This window comes from Antennarius striatus, chromosome 9 (assembly GCF_040054535.1).
Source record: "Antennarius striatus isolate MH-2024 chromosome 9, ASM4005453v1, whole genome shotgun sequence".
Lineage (NCBI taxonomy): Eukaryota > Metazoa > Chordata > Actinopteri > Lophiiformes > Antennariidae > Antennarius > Antennarius striatus.
In genome coordinates this window covers 18,530,718-18,543,909 of record NC_090784.1, presented here as the reverse complement: position 1 = coordinate 18,543,909, position 13,192 = coordinate 18,530,718, and the positions used below count along the sequence as shown (strand labels likewise).

Here is a 13,192-nt window from a genome sequence, read left to right as displayed (position 1 = left end):
TTTTTTTTAAAGCGATGAAAGACATACTAGTGTATTATGTGTTTTGTACATAAAGAGGAAATGGAAAGCAAGGAAAGGCATGATGAAAGAGAAAAATGCAAAATAAGCAGAAAATCTAGAGAAAGGGCTTGAAAACGAGAGGGGAAAGAGCAAATAAGTAATCTAAAGTTGAAGAAAAAGGGATAAAAAGAGCTGCTGAGAAATGGAAAAGATGTGTGTTGAATGTATTGGCCGTGTTCCATGTAAATAGAGATGGATTTCTCCATCACTGATTTCATACAAAACACTGTTCAAGATGAACAATCCAATTAGAGTGAGCAAGGGCCTTTTTTATTGCAAGACAGCATCACATTGTATTTACAACCGTAATCAAAACAGCCATGAAGATTGTCATAACCAGGTTAATGATGTTTTCAGCACAATACTTCATCCTCTCTAGACCACTATATTATTATCACATGTTTAATTAAGTGCTGTCACTCAGATGTCTACATTACTTATAGCAGGCTTAGCAAAGACTAAGAACAGGCTTAGAATGAGAGCCATAAAAAGCACAAGGAAACACACATCTGTAATCATCATCAGGAGGCTTAATTTTCGTATTGACATTTAGTGTTGGACCTGATGATTAACTGGCCTTTTTCATTTGCTGGTAATTCATAGCATCTGTGCACAAAGTTTCTGATTAGTTAAAAATTAAAAATGCCAAATTTATACTCTGCAGTGAAATGTGACAAATGCTAGCCTTTCCTTATATCCAAACGTTTCTGAGAAACTCAGACCTCTGGACACACTTTGGCTTTCAGGGAGTGCTTAGCTGACGACCACGGAGCAGCTTGCACGGCATCACAGATGGCTTTGCGGACAGATTTTCTCCTGGATGGGGCTAATGCAGGTGGAAGATTTTGTACAGAAAGAGGAAAAGATGACCGTTCTTCCCCAGCCTGTTTCTTTGGATGAGTAAAGAGGATCTGCGGGACAAGGCCATACAATTGGAAGAGGAACATGGCGACTGCGTGAACCCAGGCAGGAACATTGGTACTGGTGGTGAAAAGTAACAGGGCATGGATAATGTGGAGCGGCAGGCACAGCAGAACTAAAAGAGAGAGGGATAAAGTCAGGAAATGTACCCAGTTGGAGTTGTGTTTGGGGGGGTCTCCATGACTAAAGGGAGCCTGCCTGGGCTTGATGCATAGCACGTCAAGGTAAATGAACAGCAGGCAAAGCAAGGGGAGCACGAACACCATCATCCCATGGACATAGACCAGGAAGTGGGGACTGAGAATAGTGTCAGGGGCACACACTCCCCAGTGGCTTCGGTGTATTTCAGCATAGCTGAAGTTGTGCATGTCCTCCACGTAAAACTTTGACAGGAATCCTCCATATGGAAGATGCTGTCCAATCACCTTGTATTTTGGGGTTGGGGAAGGAGTGCCATGGGGTAAAGAGGTTGTCCAGTTGCCTTGCAGTTCAAGGCCAGCGGTGTCTGAATCTATAATGTCTCTTCTCCAAGCATCAAGGACGTCCGATCCAATGAACTGGGCGAAGGAAGACAGAACGGAGGCCACCCAGCAGAGCAGAACCACACACAGAACCCGTTGATGGGTTATCAGTGAGGAGTACCTGGGGTTACAGATGTGGATGTGGACATACAGTATGTGAGTGCCATCTATACTGAAACAACATTGAAAGGACTTAAAGAGTGAAGTCAACACAAGCGATTAACTCATAAGGTTTCTACAAAACTATTAAGTCACTGACACAACACACAAAATACAAATCGTCTCTAAACATGCAGAAGCAGCAGTTTTCAAGCTCCACACTCCTGAACCAAACATAGTAGCTTCAACTCTCAGTTCTATTAAATCAAGGCTGAAAACATTCCTGTTCACCTCTGCCATTGATTCGATCAATTAATTTCTCAGTTCTTCCACTGCACTTGAACCTTTATCCACTTATTTTGTTATATATTTTATTCTCTGTATTTTTTCTTTTAACTCAATCAAAATGCTTCTCATGTTGCTTCATGTTTTTCTTGTTTTAATATTTCATCCCAATGCCTTTTATATTTCATCCAAAAGACTTTGAATAGCTTTGTTGATGAAAGATGCCAGACAAATAACTGTACTTTGCCTTGGCTAACATCAACTATTATTGACAATTTCGAGTGAACTCTTGCTTTTGAAAATAGTTCTGAATGAGGTGAACAAAATCCTACTTTCTACAGTGGGTGCAAAGCAAATTGAGACCATTAAATAAAGACATTATTCTTTCTTTCACTGAAATGATGGCGTTTTAGGCTGCAATCAATCGAACATGTGAACACTCCGGAACACATTAGTATTACCTACCCCTGCCTCAACAGTGGAAGGATGTGATTCAAAAAAATACAACCTCATGTGTCTTGAACAAACAGCCTGTTTTATAATGCCATTCAATAGCATGTTTGCTGCTTCTGTCTCTTATTTTCTTCCTTTCCTGCAGAAAAAACATGTTTTGTGTCAGTTGATGCTTACCACCTACATATTCTTTCTCACAAGCACAGCTTTCAGAGCATTGTGGATTTGTAAGATGGATTTTTACACCATCTGTATGAGTTTATCTGGCGTTGTTATCTGTTTACTGATAGGCTTTGCGTGGGAACATATAGGCCATATAGTATTTGTTGTTAGGGGATACTATAAGGGGATGAAAATGATATTAATTCTCCTCCTAACGTGGTGAATAAAGGTCTGTGTTGCTTATGTGGACTAACCAAGGAACAGATTAATGCAATCTGAGACACATTTTTCCAAATCACCTCATGTCTGACATTTGCATAGTAATTATTATTCTCCAGCATTCTTCTGGACTCACCGGTGCTCCAGGTGAAGCTGCAGATGGCTGTCCAGTGTGAGCAGCATCATCAAGAACATGGTAAATTGCCTGACCAGCATGGGGCAACACACCAAAGTTATACAAGTGTAAAGGCACTGGGAGGTTCGCAGGTTGAGCAACACGGTGACGGGGACCCCAGCAGCACCTCCCACAGCTCCCACCCAGCCGAGGCACAGGCGCAGACAGCATGAGACGCTCCTCGGTTGCGTCTGCACGTGTTGAATTCTCACCTGGACGTTGGTTTCTCTGGTTCCGCCACTGACCGACATGCATAACCTTACACTCACCACAATTATAGATACAGATACGATGCACTGGCACAGGGAGTACAGCCACATCAACTCCATGCCTGACAGAGATATATAAAAAAAAAAAGAACAGTTAGGACGTATTTGAATGTGGTTAAAGTCGTGACTGATAAGGATTAAAAGAGCAGAAATTGAAGGAAAAAGTACTGATGCTTATGCAAATGCAGCCTCGCTCATTCTGACTCTAATTGCCACCCCTGCCTTCCGTTACCACATCTCTCTGCTGGCATGAACTGTACTTGCAGTGTTAACTTGCTTTGTCAAAGAAATGTCCCAACAAACAGAAGGAATACAAATGAGAAACAAGTACAGAAAATGTTCAGTTAAAGCAAAGGGTTGTAGGTCAGCATCACAAAAACAGTTGACAAGAAAGGACTGATGCTGGATGTGGCAGGTTTGAACCCAATGTAGGTCTATGTTACAGGCAAAAAGATTGGCAGGAAGAGAGAACATGTTTTGATAGTTATTGGAGAGCTGTAAACGTGCCTGGAGAATGAAAAGGTCAAGCCAGACCAAACTTGACAGAAGTTCTCCACCGAGGATGTGAGCGCCATGCCAACATAGAGCAGCAAGCACCAAGCTGGGTGGCAACACACTGTTAACAGTTTCTATTCTTGCCTTTTTCCTGCTCTTTGTTTAGTCTCTCTTTTCGCTGTAGCCAACGATGCATCATTTGCACATTCATGCTCACAGAAACAGCAATAGGTCTAGACATTCTTGTGCAAATACATGAGCACTGACAGTCAATCATTCCGGCACGCACTCCCGCAGTGCATAATTTGTAGCAAATGCATTCAAAATGGATTGGCAGCTAATTTCAGGGAATCATCAAACAAAAGTCTCTAATACCATGAAGTGGGTCTTCACTGAAATAACAGATCTACCACAGAAGTACAACACCTGTCCATTCAGCATAATTAGTTTGACCTTTTCAGCACATTTGGTGTGAGTTGTCACTTTTCTAAAAAAAATCATCCTTGTCTGAAATAACCTCTTTGTAGCATTTCATAATTACTTTACACAGTTGTCTCCTGTCTCTCCACTTGAAGGGCCTTGGCAAAATTGATTTGCTGGAGTAATTAATGGGGTTTAATCCACCTTGTGTGAATTCTCAATTCAAATGGTTGCTGCTGTGTGGCAGTGTAATTAATTATCCCATTTAATCAATCGGGCTCTTTGAAACAACATTCAAACTACAGGGTGAAAAATCAGAACGAGAAAGTTGAGAGTTGAGAGATGAAGAGTGACAAATTTCTCCATATTGGCATGTTGAAGAAGTAGATGAGGATTAAAAGGTGTAGTTACCTGTTTCGAAGCGTTGCGATGACACAGACAGGCCTAGTTTATACAAACGCTATAAATCTAGTCACTATGATTTGTCTGTCTATATTTCCCTCCAGGATCTTTATCTCTTCTTCTCACCTCACACTCCAATCTGTCTGCCCCAACTGAGAGCATATAAACCTGATACATAAACATCTGCCTATCCTCTTGCCTTCTACAGTCAAACTCTCTCTCTCTCTCTCTCTCTCTCTCTCTCTCTCTCTCTCTCTCTCTCTCTCTCTCTCTCTCTCTCTCTCTCTCTCTCTCTCTCTCTCTCTCTCTCTCTCTCTCTCTCTGTGGTGTCTGCAAACACATCAATTGTGTCAATGTTAGAGCATGACTGCCCTTTCCATCTGAGATCTGCAAAGGGCAACAAAACTGCTGCTAGCCAAGGAAATATGGAAATAAAGTATGCACATATGCCCAAACGAGCGTGCAACACACACCAACATGAGTTCTATTCTTTGTTCTTATTACAAAGCCCAGCTCTGTCACCTTGTCTCTGTTCCACAAATTTTCAGACAATTTGAGAAAAGCAAAAGAAAATAAGAGATAGCTCTTAACTCAGAAGGAATTGTGCTTTTTGATGATGGACATGTGTTGGAGGTGATAAAGAAGAGATTTTACAAAGGCTTATCTAAAGGCATTGTCTCATGAATCAAAATACAGACAGCCTCAGACTTTATTGCTAGGATACTGTATGTCTCATCCTCAATGCCACCTTTAAGCTTCTAACTTACATCATCCATGTTATTATTGTGATATTTTACCATTCTTTTTTTTTCTTTATATGGTAGTTTAATATTCGTCATAAAACAGAGAAATCGCACAAACCCTGAAATGATTTTCACATATAAGTGACTTTCATTGAGGTATAGGACAATCATGGCCTGGATAATGTGTCTATACTTCAAAAAACCCGCCTAAGTAGGTACATCAATAATTCCACAAATCAGTTTCCCATTGTCTGTAGAGCTCCTGGCAAATGGTTGCTATAGATTCAAAGTAAGAAGGGTTCAATTCATAAAAACGTACCCACAAGCCAAATTAAAAATAGACTGACTACACAGCATTTAGAGTGTGCAAACCTCTGCCAAGGTGACTTAGTTTCCCAATTACATCATTGCACCTAAAAGCATTAGTCTCTTATAGCTTTGTATTCTCTTGAAGAATTCCTGGATCTGCCCATTTATCCAGATTACTCCAAATTTTATGAGATGAAAATGTATCAGTGAAAAATAAATCTGTCCACAGACAAACAGACAGACAAATCAAACAAATCAATGCCAGCAAAAACATCACCACCTTGAAAGAGGTAATAATGTATATCAAATACACACACACACACACACACACACACACACACACACACACACACACACACACACACACACACACACACACAGTATATACACAGTACAGTGTATACCCTGTATATATACTGTACACAGAACATATTACACACTGTTCACTTAGCCTATATTTACTTATTTCGACATGAAATGAAATCTTAATCTATGTGGTGTTAATGTTGCCTCTTAAAGATTGACAGTTTGCCCTTATCCATGGTTTTGGAGCTTAACTAGATGGATGGCTGGATAGACGGATGAATAGATGGATGAATAGACGGATGAATACATGGATGAATGGGTAGATGAATAGACAGACACTTTTTTTTAATCCCAAACTGGAAAATTAGACAATCCACATTGCGGCGTCATTTTTAAAAAGTCTGTGTGAAATAGGAATGTTGAAATGGTCGGAATTTGGAATGTAGGCCCTACAGTTAACCTAAAAAACGAATCTTTTTTTTTCATGATCTACCCTCCTTGTTTTGTTTGTTTGTTTGTTTGTTTGACAAATTGCACGCTGTATCTGTATGTTAAAAATTCACGAAGTTACACGTGTGACCTTTCCGTCGCAACGAAACCTTGGTAAAACCTGGTCGGAGAACCGCGTGGACGAGAAACGGTGGGGGGGGGGAACGTCGCTCCAGTCTCGCGTGATCTAACGAGATTTGCCCGTTTAAACATGTGTCGGAAACCCCGTGTAACCCTCTTCCCTCTCCTGTGCACAAGCAAGGTAAAGCGGCTTTTTACTTCTGTGATTGTATGCTATGAAATGGAAGAAAATCTTCACTATTTTCCCCTGAAATGCGGCCAAATAAAATATAAAGTCGTGTAAATTGTGTTGGTTGTGGTTGGCACATGTAACTAAATAATGTAACCGATAAATTAGGTATTTACATTGTTGTTGCGGTTGTGCTCGTGATGGCTGCCCCCATGCTACCTCGTTGGGGCCTACTAGCTTCTAGCTAAGTTAGCCGCATTTAGCTTTATATTTCATACCGAAATGTCAAGTTAGTGTCTTGCTAAGATAATGACACTGAAAGGTTGTCATTGTTGATAGTATGGTTTATTTTATTAGGATTACTAGATTAATTGTATGTAGCGTACTATTAGTTGACATGTTAGCTAGCGATGCTGTGAAAGGACGCCTTTGAGGTTCCAAGGAAAGCTAATCCTAGAAAGCTGATAATATACTGTATGAACCCAAGCATCCATCAGCCATAAATTCTTAGATCGCTGCTGTGGTTGTTGGTGTTAATGTTGTCAATAACAATAGATCAATAAGCAATGGTGAGTCCATAGACACATGTTCCATTGAATCCTATACTTATACGCAGCTTGATATGTTTATTTTTATTATTCATTTGGTTTATTGTTTTGAATGTCATTTCAATAGACTTCACCATCTCATTTGCGACATCAACATCAGAAAAACAGGGCTGACAGGTAGAGGCCGTTTGGCTTGTGTAGTCCCAGGGATCAATGAAACATCTCTCTCATTACAATATTTTCAACCAATTCATACAGTTAATACAATGCATTTTGAGAATCATTGTTGTTTCAAACCATTCATTCAGTCTTAATAGACTTACATGTCTTCACACATCAATATCAGTTCCTTTAGTGAACTTAAGTTGTTTAGTGACTTAATACAGAACCTTAAAGGTTTTCTGTATCAGTGGAGCGCACAGTATATGTATGTAATGTAACCTCTCTGCAATGTCGTCTCTATCGGTAGATGCCGGGTGTCACAGTGAAAGACGTCAATCAGCAGGAGTTTGTCCGTGCCCTGGCTGCATTCCTGAAGAAGTAAGTTCCAAATGTAAAGATGTATTTTCCACTGATAAATAATGTATGCTTTTGGGTGATCATATAATATATTTACTGAAGGTAATTGCTGATCATTTTAGGCCATATTAGCAGTTTGCTCACATGGTTAAATGACTGTATTTTAATTTATTTATTTTATACCAATACGATTTGTATAATGTTACGTCTGAACTGATTTAATAACTTTTCTATATTCTTTTTATTGTCACAATGTAGTTCTTTGTTAAGGTTAAGTGTTAAATTATATAAACCTGTTGCAGTAGTTTGTCAAGTCACACTTCTTTTCTATCCCCAGATCAGGAAAGCTGAAGGTACCTGACTGGGTGGACCTTGTGAAGCTTGGCAAGCACAAAGAGCTGGCCCCCAGTGATGAGAACTGGTTCTACATCAGAGCTGGTAAATGGCTGTTTTTAGTTTGAATTGAATTTGTTTGAATTACAGTGTCTCTGTATTACAAGAAGTATCCTAAGTTTGCTTAAACGTGCAGAACAAATTTGAGACTTCGCCCAGAAAAATTCGGAATCACTGATTGTAGAAGTTAATTGATTTTCACATTATTACTAGACAGTCTCGAAGTGCTTTTGGGCTAGAACCTGAACTCTCAATCTGTTCCATTAGAATCTGAATGGTTATTTATGCTGAAGGACATTTTGCTGGTCAATGAAGATTGGCTTGTTGTAAATACTTCAATTTTATGATAATTGATACCTAATAATTACCTGTGGCAAGTGACACTTTATACCACGGAGCGCTTGAATTTTATTTTATAAGTTTTAAAACTGAAAACATTTCAAGTTATTGTACGTAAATCATGTGACAGCTGGGATTATACCTTTTTGTCCTTGTTCTGATTTTGATTTTTTGATTTTTATTTATGTAGTCAATAGCATCTGTTTCACCATGTTGATGGAATTCTGAAAGCACTTATTACTACTGTTTTGCGTAATTAAAACTGCATCTGCTTTCACAGCATCCACAGTTCGCCACCTATACCTCCGTGGACGTGCTGGTGTTGGCTCCATGACAAAAATCTATGGCAGTCGCCAGAGGAATGGCGTATGCCCTGCCCACTACAGCGTAGGATCCAAGAACGTAGCTCGTAAGGTCCTGCAGGCCCTCGAGCTTCTCAAGATGATTGAGAAGGATCCCAATGGGTGTGTGCCTCTTATTGATTCCCGCCAGCAGATCATGATTTTATTCTAATGCTAGAAATGTTTATCAGTTTGTTTAAAGAAGCCTTTTCAGTGGGGTTGAGTAATGACATATCACCCATTTGTCGTTCTGTTTGAAGTTTGTGTGTGGTACAGACAGTTGTGTCTATTCTTAATAAGCCTTCTTCCAATAATAGTACCAACAGTATTATCCTATCCTCAGTCAAATTTCAAACTGGGCTAAGTGAGTAACCAAAATTTTAAGAAGAGACAATTATTTGGTTTCACCAGTTAATCTGTGTTGTGCTAATTATGTTTTTTGCCTTGCACTGTTATTAGTGGAACATAACTTCATCATTGGCCACACACCCACCACTTATCTGGGGATGTTGGTTCCAATTCTGCATAAATGCTACATTCACATTAACAAAGGGGTCACTGCTTATCTTACAGTGCTACAATCTTACAGTGCTACAATAGCTTCATCCATAAAATAAGATTTTCATATTGTTGTTGGTCACTGTGTGACATTGTTAATGTTGCAGACAGAACTTGGCGGATGAACTGCTGAAAGCATGTGGCCTATTTTGCTGTTAAAACTAATTAAGCTTTGCAGTTACCATAAAGTGGGATTTTATTGTCACCACTTTAAAATGGAAAAGGCTTTGAAATTTCAGAATGGTCATTTGTAGCTGTATGATCTTAGGCTTTGGTGATCGGACTAAGTACCCTTCTTCTTTTCCTTTCGGCTTTTCCCTTCAGGGGTCGCCACAGCGACTAAGTACCCTTAAGGGTTGTAAAACATGCTACTAGTTTGTCCTTGCAACTGTCTCATACAGGCAAGTTCACAAGCAGCACTCCTAACATGTGCCTTATGAAAATCCACAGAGATCAGATGAGATGGATAAGCTGTCCCAGTCTGTTACACTCATGTTGATTTTTATCTTGATGATTAAGTGCCAGTCTGTCCTTCTGTGTATCTGCGTCTCACATTAGCTTGTAGCAGTCCACAGTGAGATGAGGAAAAAATGGGACTGTAAAAGCACAGGCAATTGAACCATTAGTGACAGAAACCAAACTCCAGTGAAAGCTGTTCAGTTTGCATCTCCAGCTTGTAACCCTCATAGTGCCCTTGAAAAGTATCAGTGTTACTCTGATGTCAAGTAACTGCTAATGTGGTTTACAGGCATCTAAGTTTGCAGAGTAACACTTGGTGTGCAACAGATTGTCAAACATAGCTTTTTGTACTGTTCTGTGTTCTGTACTGCTACTGCAGCCAAACATGTAACTACAATACAAAGCACAGATCATTTGCCAGTGAAATAATTTCAGTGCTCCGAAGCTGTCATACCACGCAGTTTGGCAAGTAATCACCAGGAAAGTTAGTATATTTTAGCTGTCTGTAGTTGGAAGTCCCGTATTATTTCGAGTAAGCTACATTTTTGTTAATGTTTGTAGGATTTAAAATTTTAGCTACTGTTAAAACTAAGTTAAATGGAAATCTGTCAAACTTCTATATTTATGTTCAGGTCAAATGCTATTGACTTATCAGTTGTTACCCTCAGTAATCACAACAATGAGTCATTAATTATGGGATAAATTAGACTGGAGGAAGGAAAGAAGTAACATGAGTCATGATAAATAGTGGTGCTCATAAAGTTTTTAAAGGTTGACTATTACGGAATTATAACAATGTATAACAAGGCATTTGTTAGTATTTATCTGTACTTAATACTTGTGTGTATTAATTGGCACAAATGGGGTAAATTTGGGTCACCAGAGGCACTGGATAGTTGAGTCTTTTGTTATATTTGTCCTCTGTCATTCTTACTATGCAGACAAGTAGACCCCAATTTCCCTGCCTCATTTTTCTGATTTCATGGTCACATTTTAAGGAGACGTGTTGCTGTAATTCTGCAACTAGGAAATCTTTATATTCATGAGTTAGAATTTTTGAGTTGAGTCAGCGATAAATGTGTAACCACACTGTGTCAAGGACTAATTAATTGGCTCTAAGTTCAAGCCCACGGGAAAATGATTTTCCCATTAGAAATGCTTTTGTTTCAGAGTTGATGATGAATGATTTTTTTTTGTGCCTTGGTGTCAGATGGAGGATTGATGTGATTTTTCTCGACTCGAATAGTGTTCATTGTGGCAATAAGTGGTTGTTAAGGTCTTAAAGCAACAGTTCACACCAGAGTAAAATATATACAAATTTTAAAAATAATTTTGATGCTTTCGGCACAAGCAAAGTATCATCTATTTCTACATTTGACAGAAGGCTGTCATGTCCACAGTCATTATCTCACATTATAACAAGTTAGACTGATAAATGGCTATACAGGCAGATAATGTGAGTTTACTTTTGGAGCTTGCTGTTAATCTAAGAATTTTGCATGTACCGTTTTGACAGAAGTTCTATGTTTTTTGTTTTTTTTTAATATTCCTCCATTTTCTTGTTTTTGTCTCATTTTCCTTAGTGGTCGCAGACTAACCTCCCAGGGAACCAGAGACCTGGACAGAATTGCTGGCCAGGTAAGAAACAAGTCCGTCTGCTGAAATTGTTATTGACATCTACTTCAACTAAAACCTGCTAGTTTTAACACACTGGTACCAGGCACCACATCTGTCAATAGATATGACAGCCTCATGCTGGCCATGATATCTTTTTTGTCATTTTTGTAGGATATTGTAGGATTTCATTTGATATTCAGCTGCATAGTGTGCGGCGCTGTTGGTTTGAAATAGCTTTTTGCTTCGATTTGAAGGCTTGTCTGTTTTTGGGTGTACAGGCGCTGCGCCACTTCAACATTTGAGGCTTTCTTAAGCATTTGTCCTTGGTCAACTTTTGTCTGCCAGTGTAGGGTGTTGCTTGTCCTGTATGGCATGCTACCAGAATTGTTTGCTCTCACTAAAGCAAATCACAGTTGGGTCTTGTCAAAAATCAGTAGAGAGGCAAGCAGCGCTGTAATAATCCAAGGGTAAAGGGGGTAAACACGAGGAGGGAATTTCATGCTTGGCAAGTCTGCCATATGGCACCAGTTTTCTCCATGTTTACCCATGCTAATGAGCTGTATGCAGATGAGCAGACCAGCCCAGCCCCACCTATCTGCTGCATCACGCTGACAGGGAATCATGTTGGTGCAGCTCTACTAACTCTCCTGTTGCACCTGTTTCAAGAGATTGATGCTTTTCCCTGTACAAGTGAGATTTTAGCCATGTGCTGTCAGACCAGTCGCAATGTTTTTGGCAACAACTGTAAATTTCTCTTCCAAACTGTTTACAAGCCTTGATGAGATTGCAGTTGATAGCATCTTACTCCCTTAAGTTGCATTTGCAGCTTAAAGGCATTATTACAGTGAGCGTTAATGTGGTGAGGAATTTACAATAAACCATAAACCCATAGTTTAAGGAGATGAGGGGATTTTATTTGATTGTCTCATACGAGTTTGAATAGTTGGTTATTTGCAGCCACAATTGCAGCCATTTAATGAATCCATTAAAATGCCCCCCCCCTCCTACCAAGTAATTGTGTTTTCAATTTCAAGAAAAGTTCTGAAAAGCAGAATAGCACCTGGCTTTCTGTTCAACATAATAAGCATATCTTCTGTATTATTTTTTCTTTCCTCTTTCCACAGGTTGCTGCTGCCAACAAGAAAACTGTTTAATAAATCTTTTTTGGAGAAAGTCAAAACACTGTGTGCTTGTCTTTAATTTGTAAGAACAAATAAGGTGACCCTACGGATTTGGGCAATATCTCGCTCTTCCTCATTGAAAAAGTCACTTGAACTGTCTTACTTGTTAAGGACAGTTTGAATGTATGAGACCATCCCCCACCTGTGTCAGAATAGTCGAAGTTAAAGAAATCAAGGTACGGCACAAGAAAATCCATAGCTGATTTGTGCCTGCCTAGTTCAAATATCATTTAGCCCAAAGGGGAGCAAATGACCAATAATTGTAGTGTTTTCAGATCCTCATCCTAACCAGCATAAGCTCACTACAGGGTGCTGTTTCATCAAGCCCTTTAAAAGCTCCCAGGGTGCTGCTCCATCGCCAAGCCAATACTCCATCCATGGCCCACAAGCTCTTAGGATACCACTTCTATTAATTTGTCTACACGTGTATCAAGTTCATTCAAAAGGAACTCAACCACATTTGAACGTTTTAGGAATGGGTAACCAATGATGTCACGATTAAGCAGCTGGATCCAGGGCCACAGCTCCACCTAGAGACTTGATGTCAAGTGACAAAAAATATAAGGTGTGGGTTAACGGTTATTTAAAGCAAAGTATCTTGAATAAATATTTATGGAACCAAATCAGTTTTATATTCGGCTTTATGATTTGGTTATTTC

General features: G+C 39.4%; 2 protein-coding genes across 2 annotated transcripts; one reads left to right on the top strand and one right to left on the bottom strand.

The window, feature by feature from the left end:
• Positions 1–776: 776 nt before the first annotated feature.
• LOC137601488 (adenosine receptor A1-like) lies at positions 777–3,224 on the bottom strand. Its single transcript, XM_068323687.1, has 2 exons — positions 2,857–3,224; positions 777–1,623 (listed from the first exon to the last, which is right to left on the bottom strand). The coding sequence occupies exons 1-2, from the start codon at positions 3,222–3,224 to the stop codon at positions 777–779; spliced, it is 1,215 nt and encodes a 404-aa protein (XP_068179788.1).
• A 3,326-nt stretch (positions 3,225–6,550) lies between these two features.
• Positions 6,551–12,532, top strand: rps19 (ribosomal protein S19). The gene is made up of 6 exons (XM_068323495.1): positions 6,551–6,590; positions 7,596–7,666; positions 7,983–8,083; positions 8,658–8,841; positions 11,319–11,373; positions 12,477–12,532. The coding sequence occupies exons 2-6, from the start codon at positions 7,596–7,598 to the stop codon at positions 12,504–12,506; spliced, it is 441 nt and encodes a 146-aa protein (XP_068179596.1). The 5' UTR covers positions 6,551–6,590; the 3' UTR covers positions 12,507–12,532.
• The last annotated feature ends 660 nt before the right edge of the window (positions 12,533–13,192 follow it).

Bases quoted from the DNA above. Each gene is read 5' to 3' on its own strand.
- rps19 (XM_068323495.1), top strand. From the start codon at position 7,596: ATGCCGGGTGTCACAGTGAAAGACGTCAATCAGCAGGAGTTTGTCCGT. The intron at 7,667-7,982 runs GTAAGTTCCAAA...TTCTATCCCCAG, and splicing joins CTGGCTGCATTCCTGAAGAA to ATCAGGAAAGCTGAAGGTAC. The intron at 8,842-11,318 runs GTGTGTGCCTCT...CATTTTCCTTAG, and splicing joins ATTGAGAAGGATCCCAATGG to TGGTCGCAGACTAACCTCCC.
- LOC137601488 (XM_068323687.1), bottom strand. From the start codon at position 3,224: ATGGAGTTGATGTGGCTGTACTCCCTGTGCCAGTGCATCGTATCTGTA. The intron at 1,624-2,856 runs GTGAGTCCAGAA...CTGTAACCCCAG, and splicing joins CAGCTTCACCTGGAGCACCG to GTACTCCTCACTGATAACCC.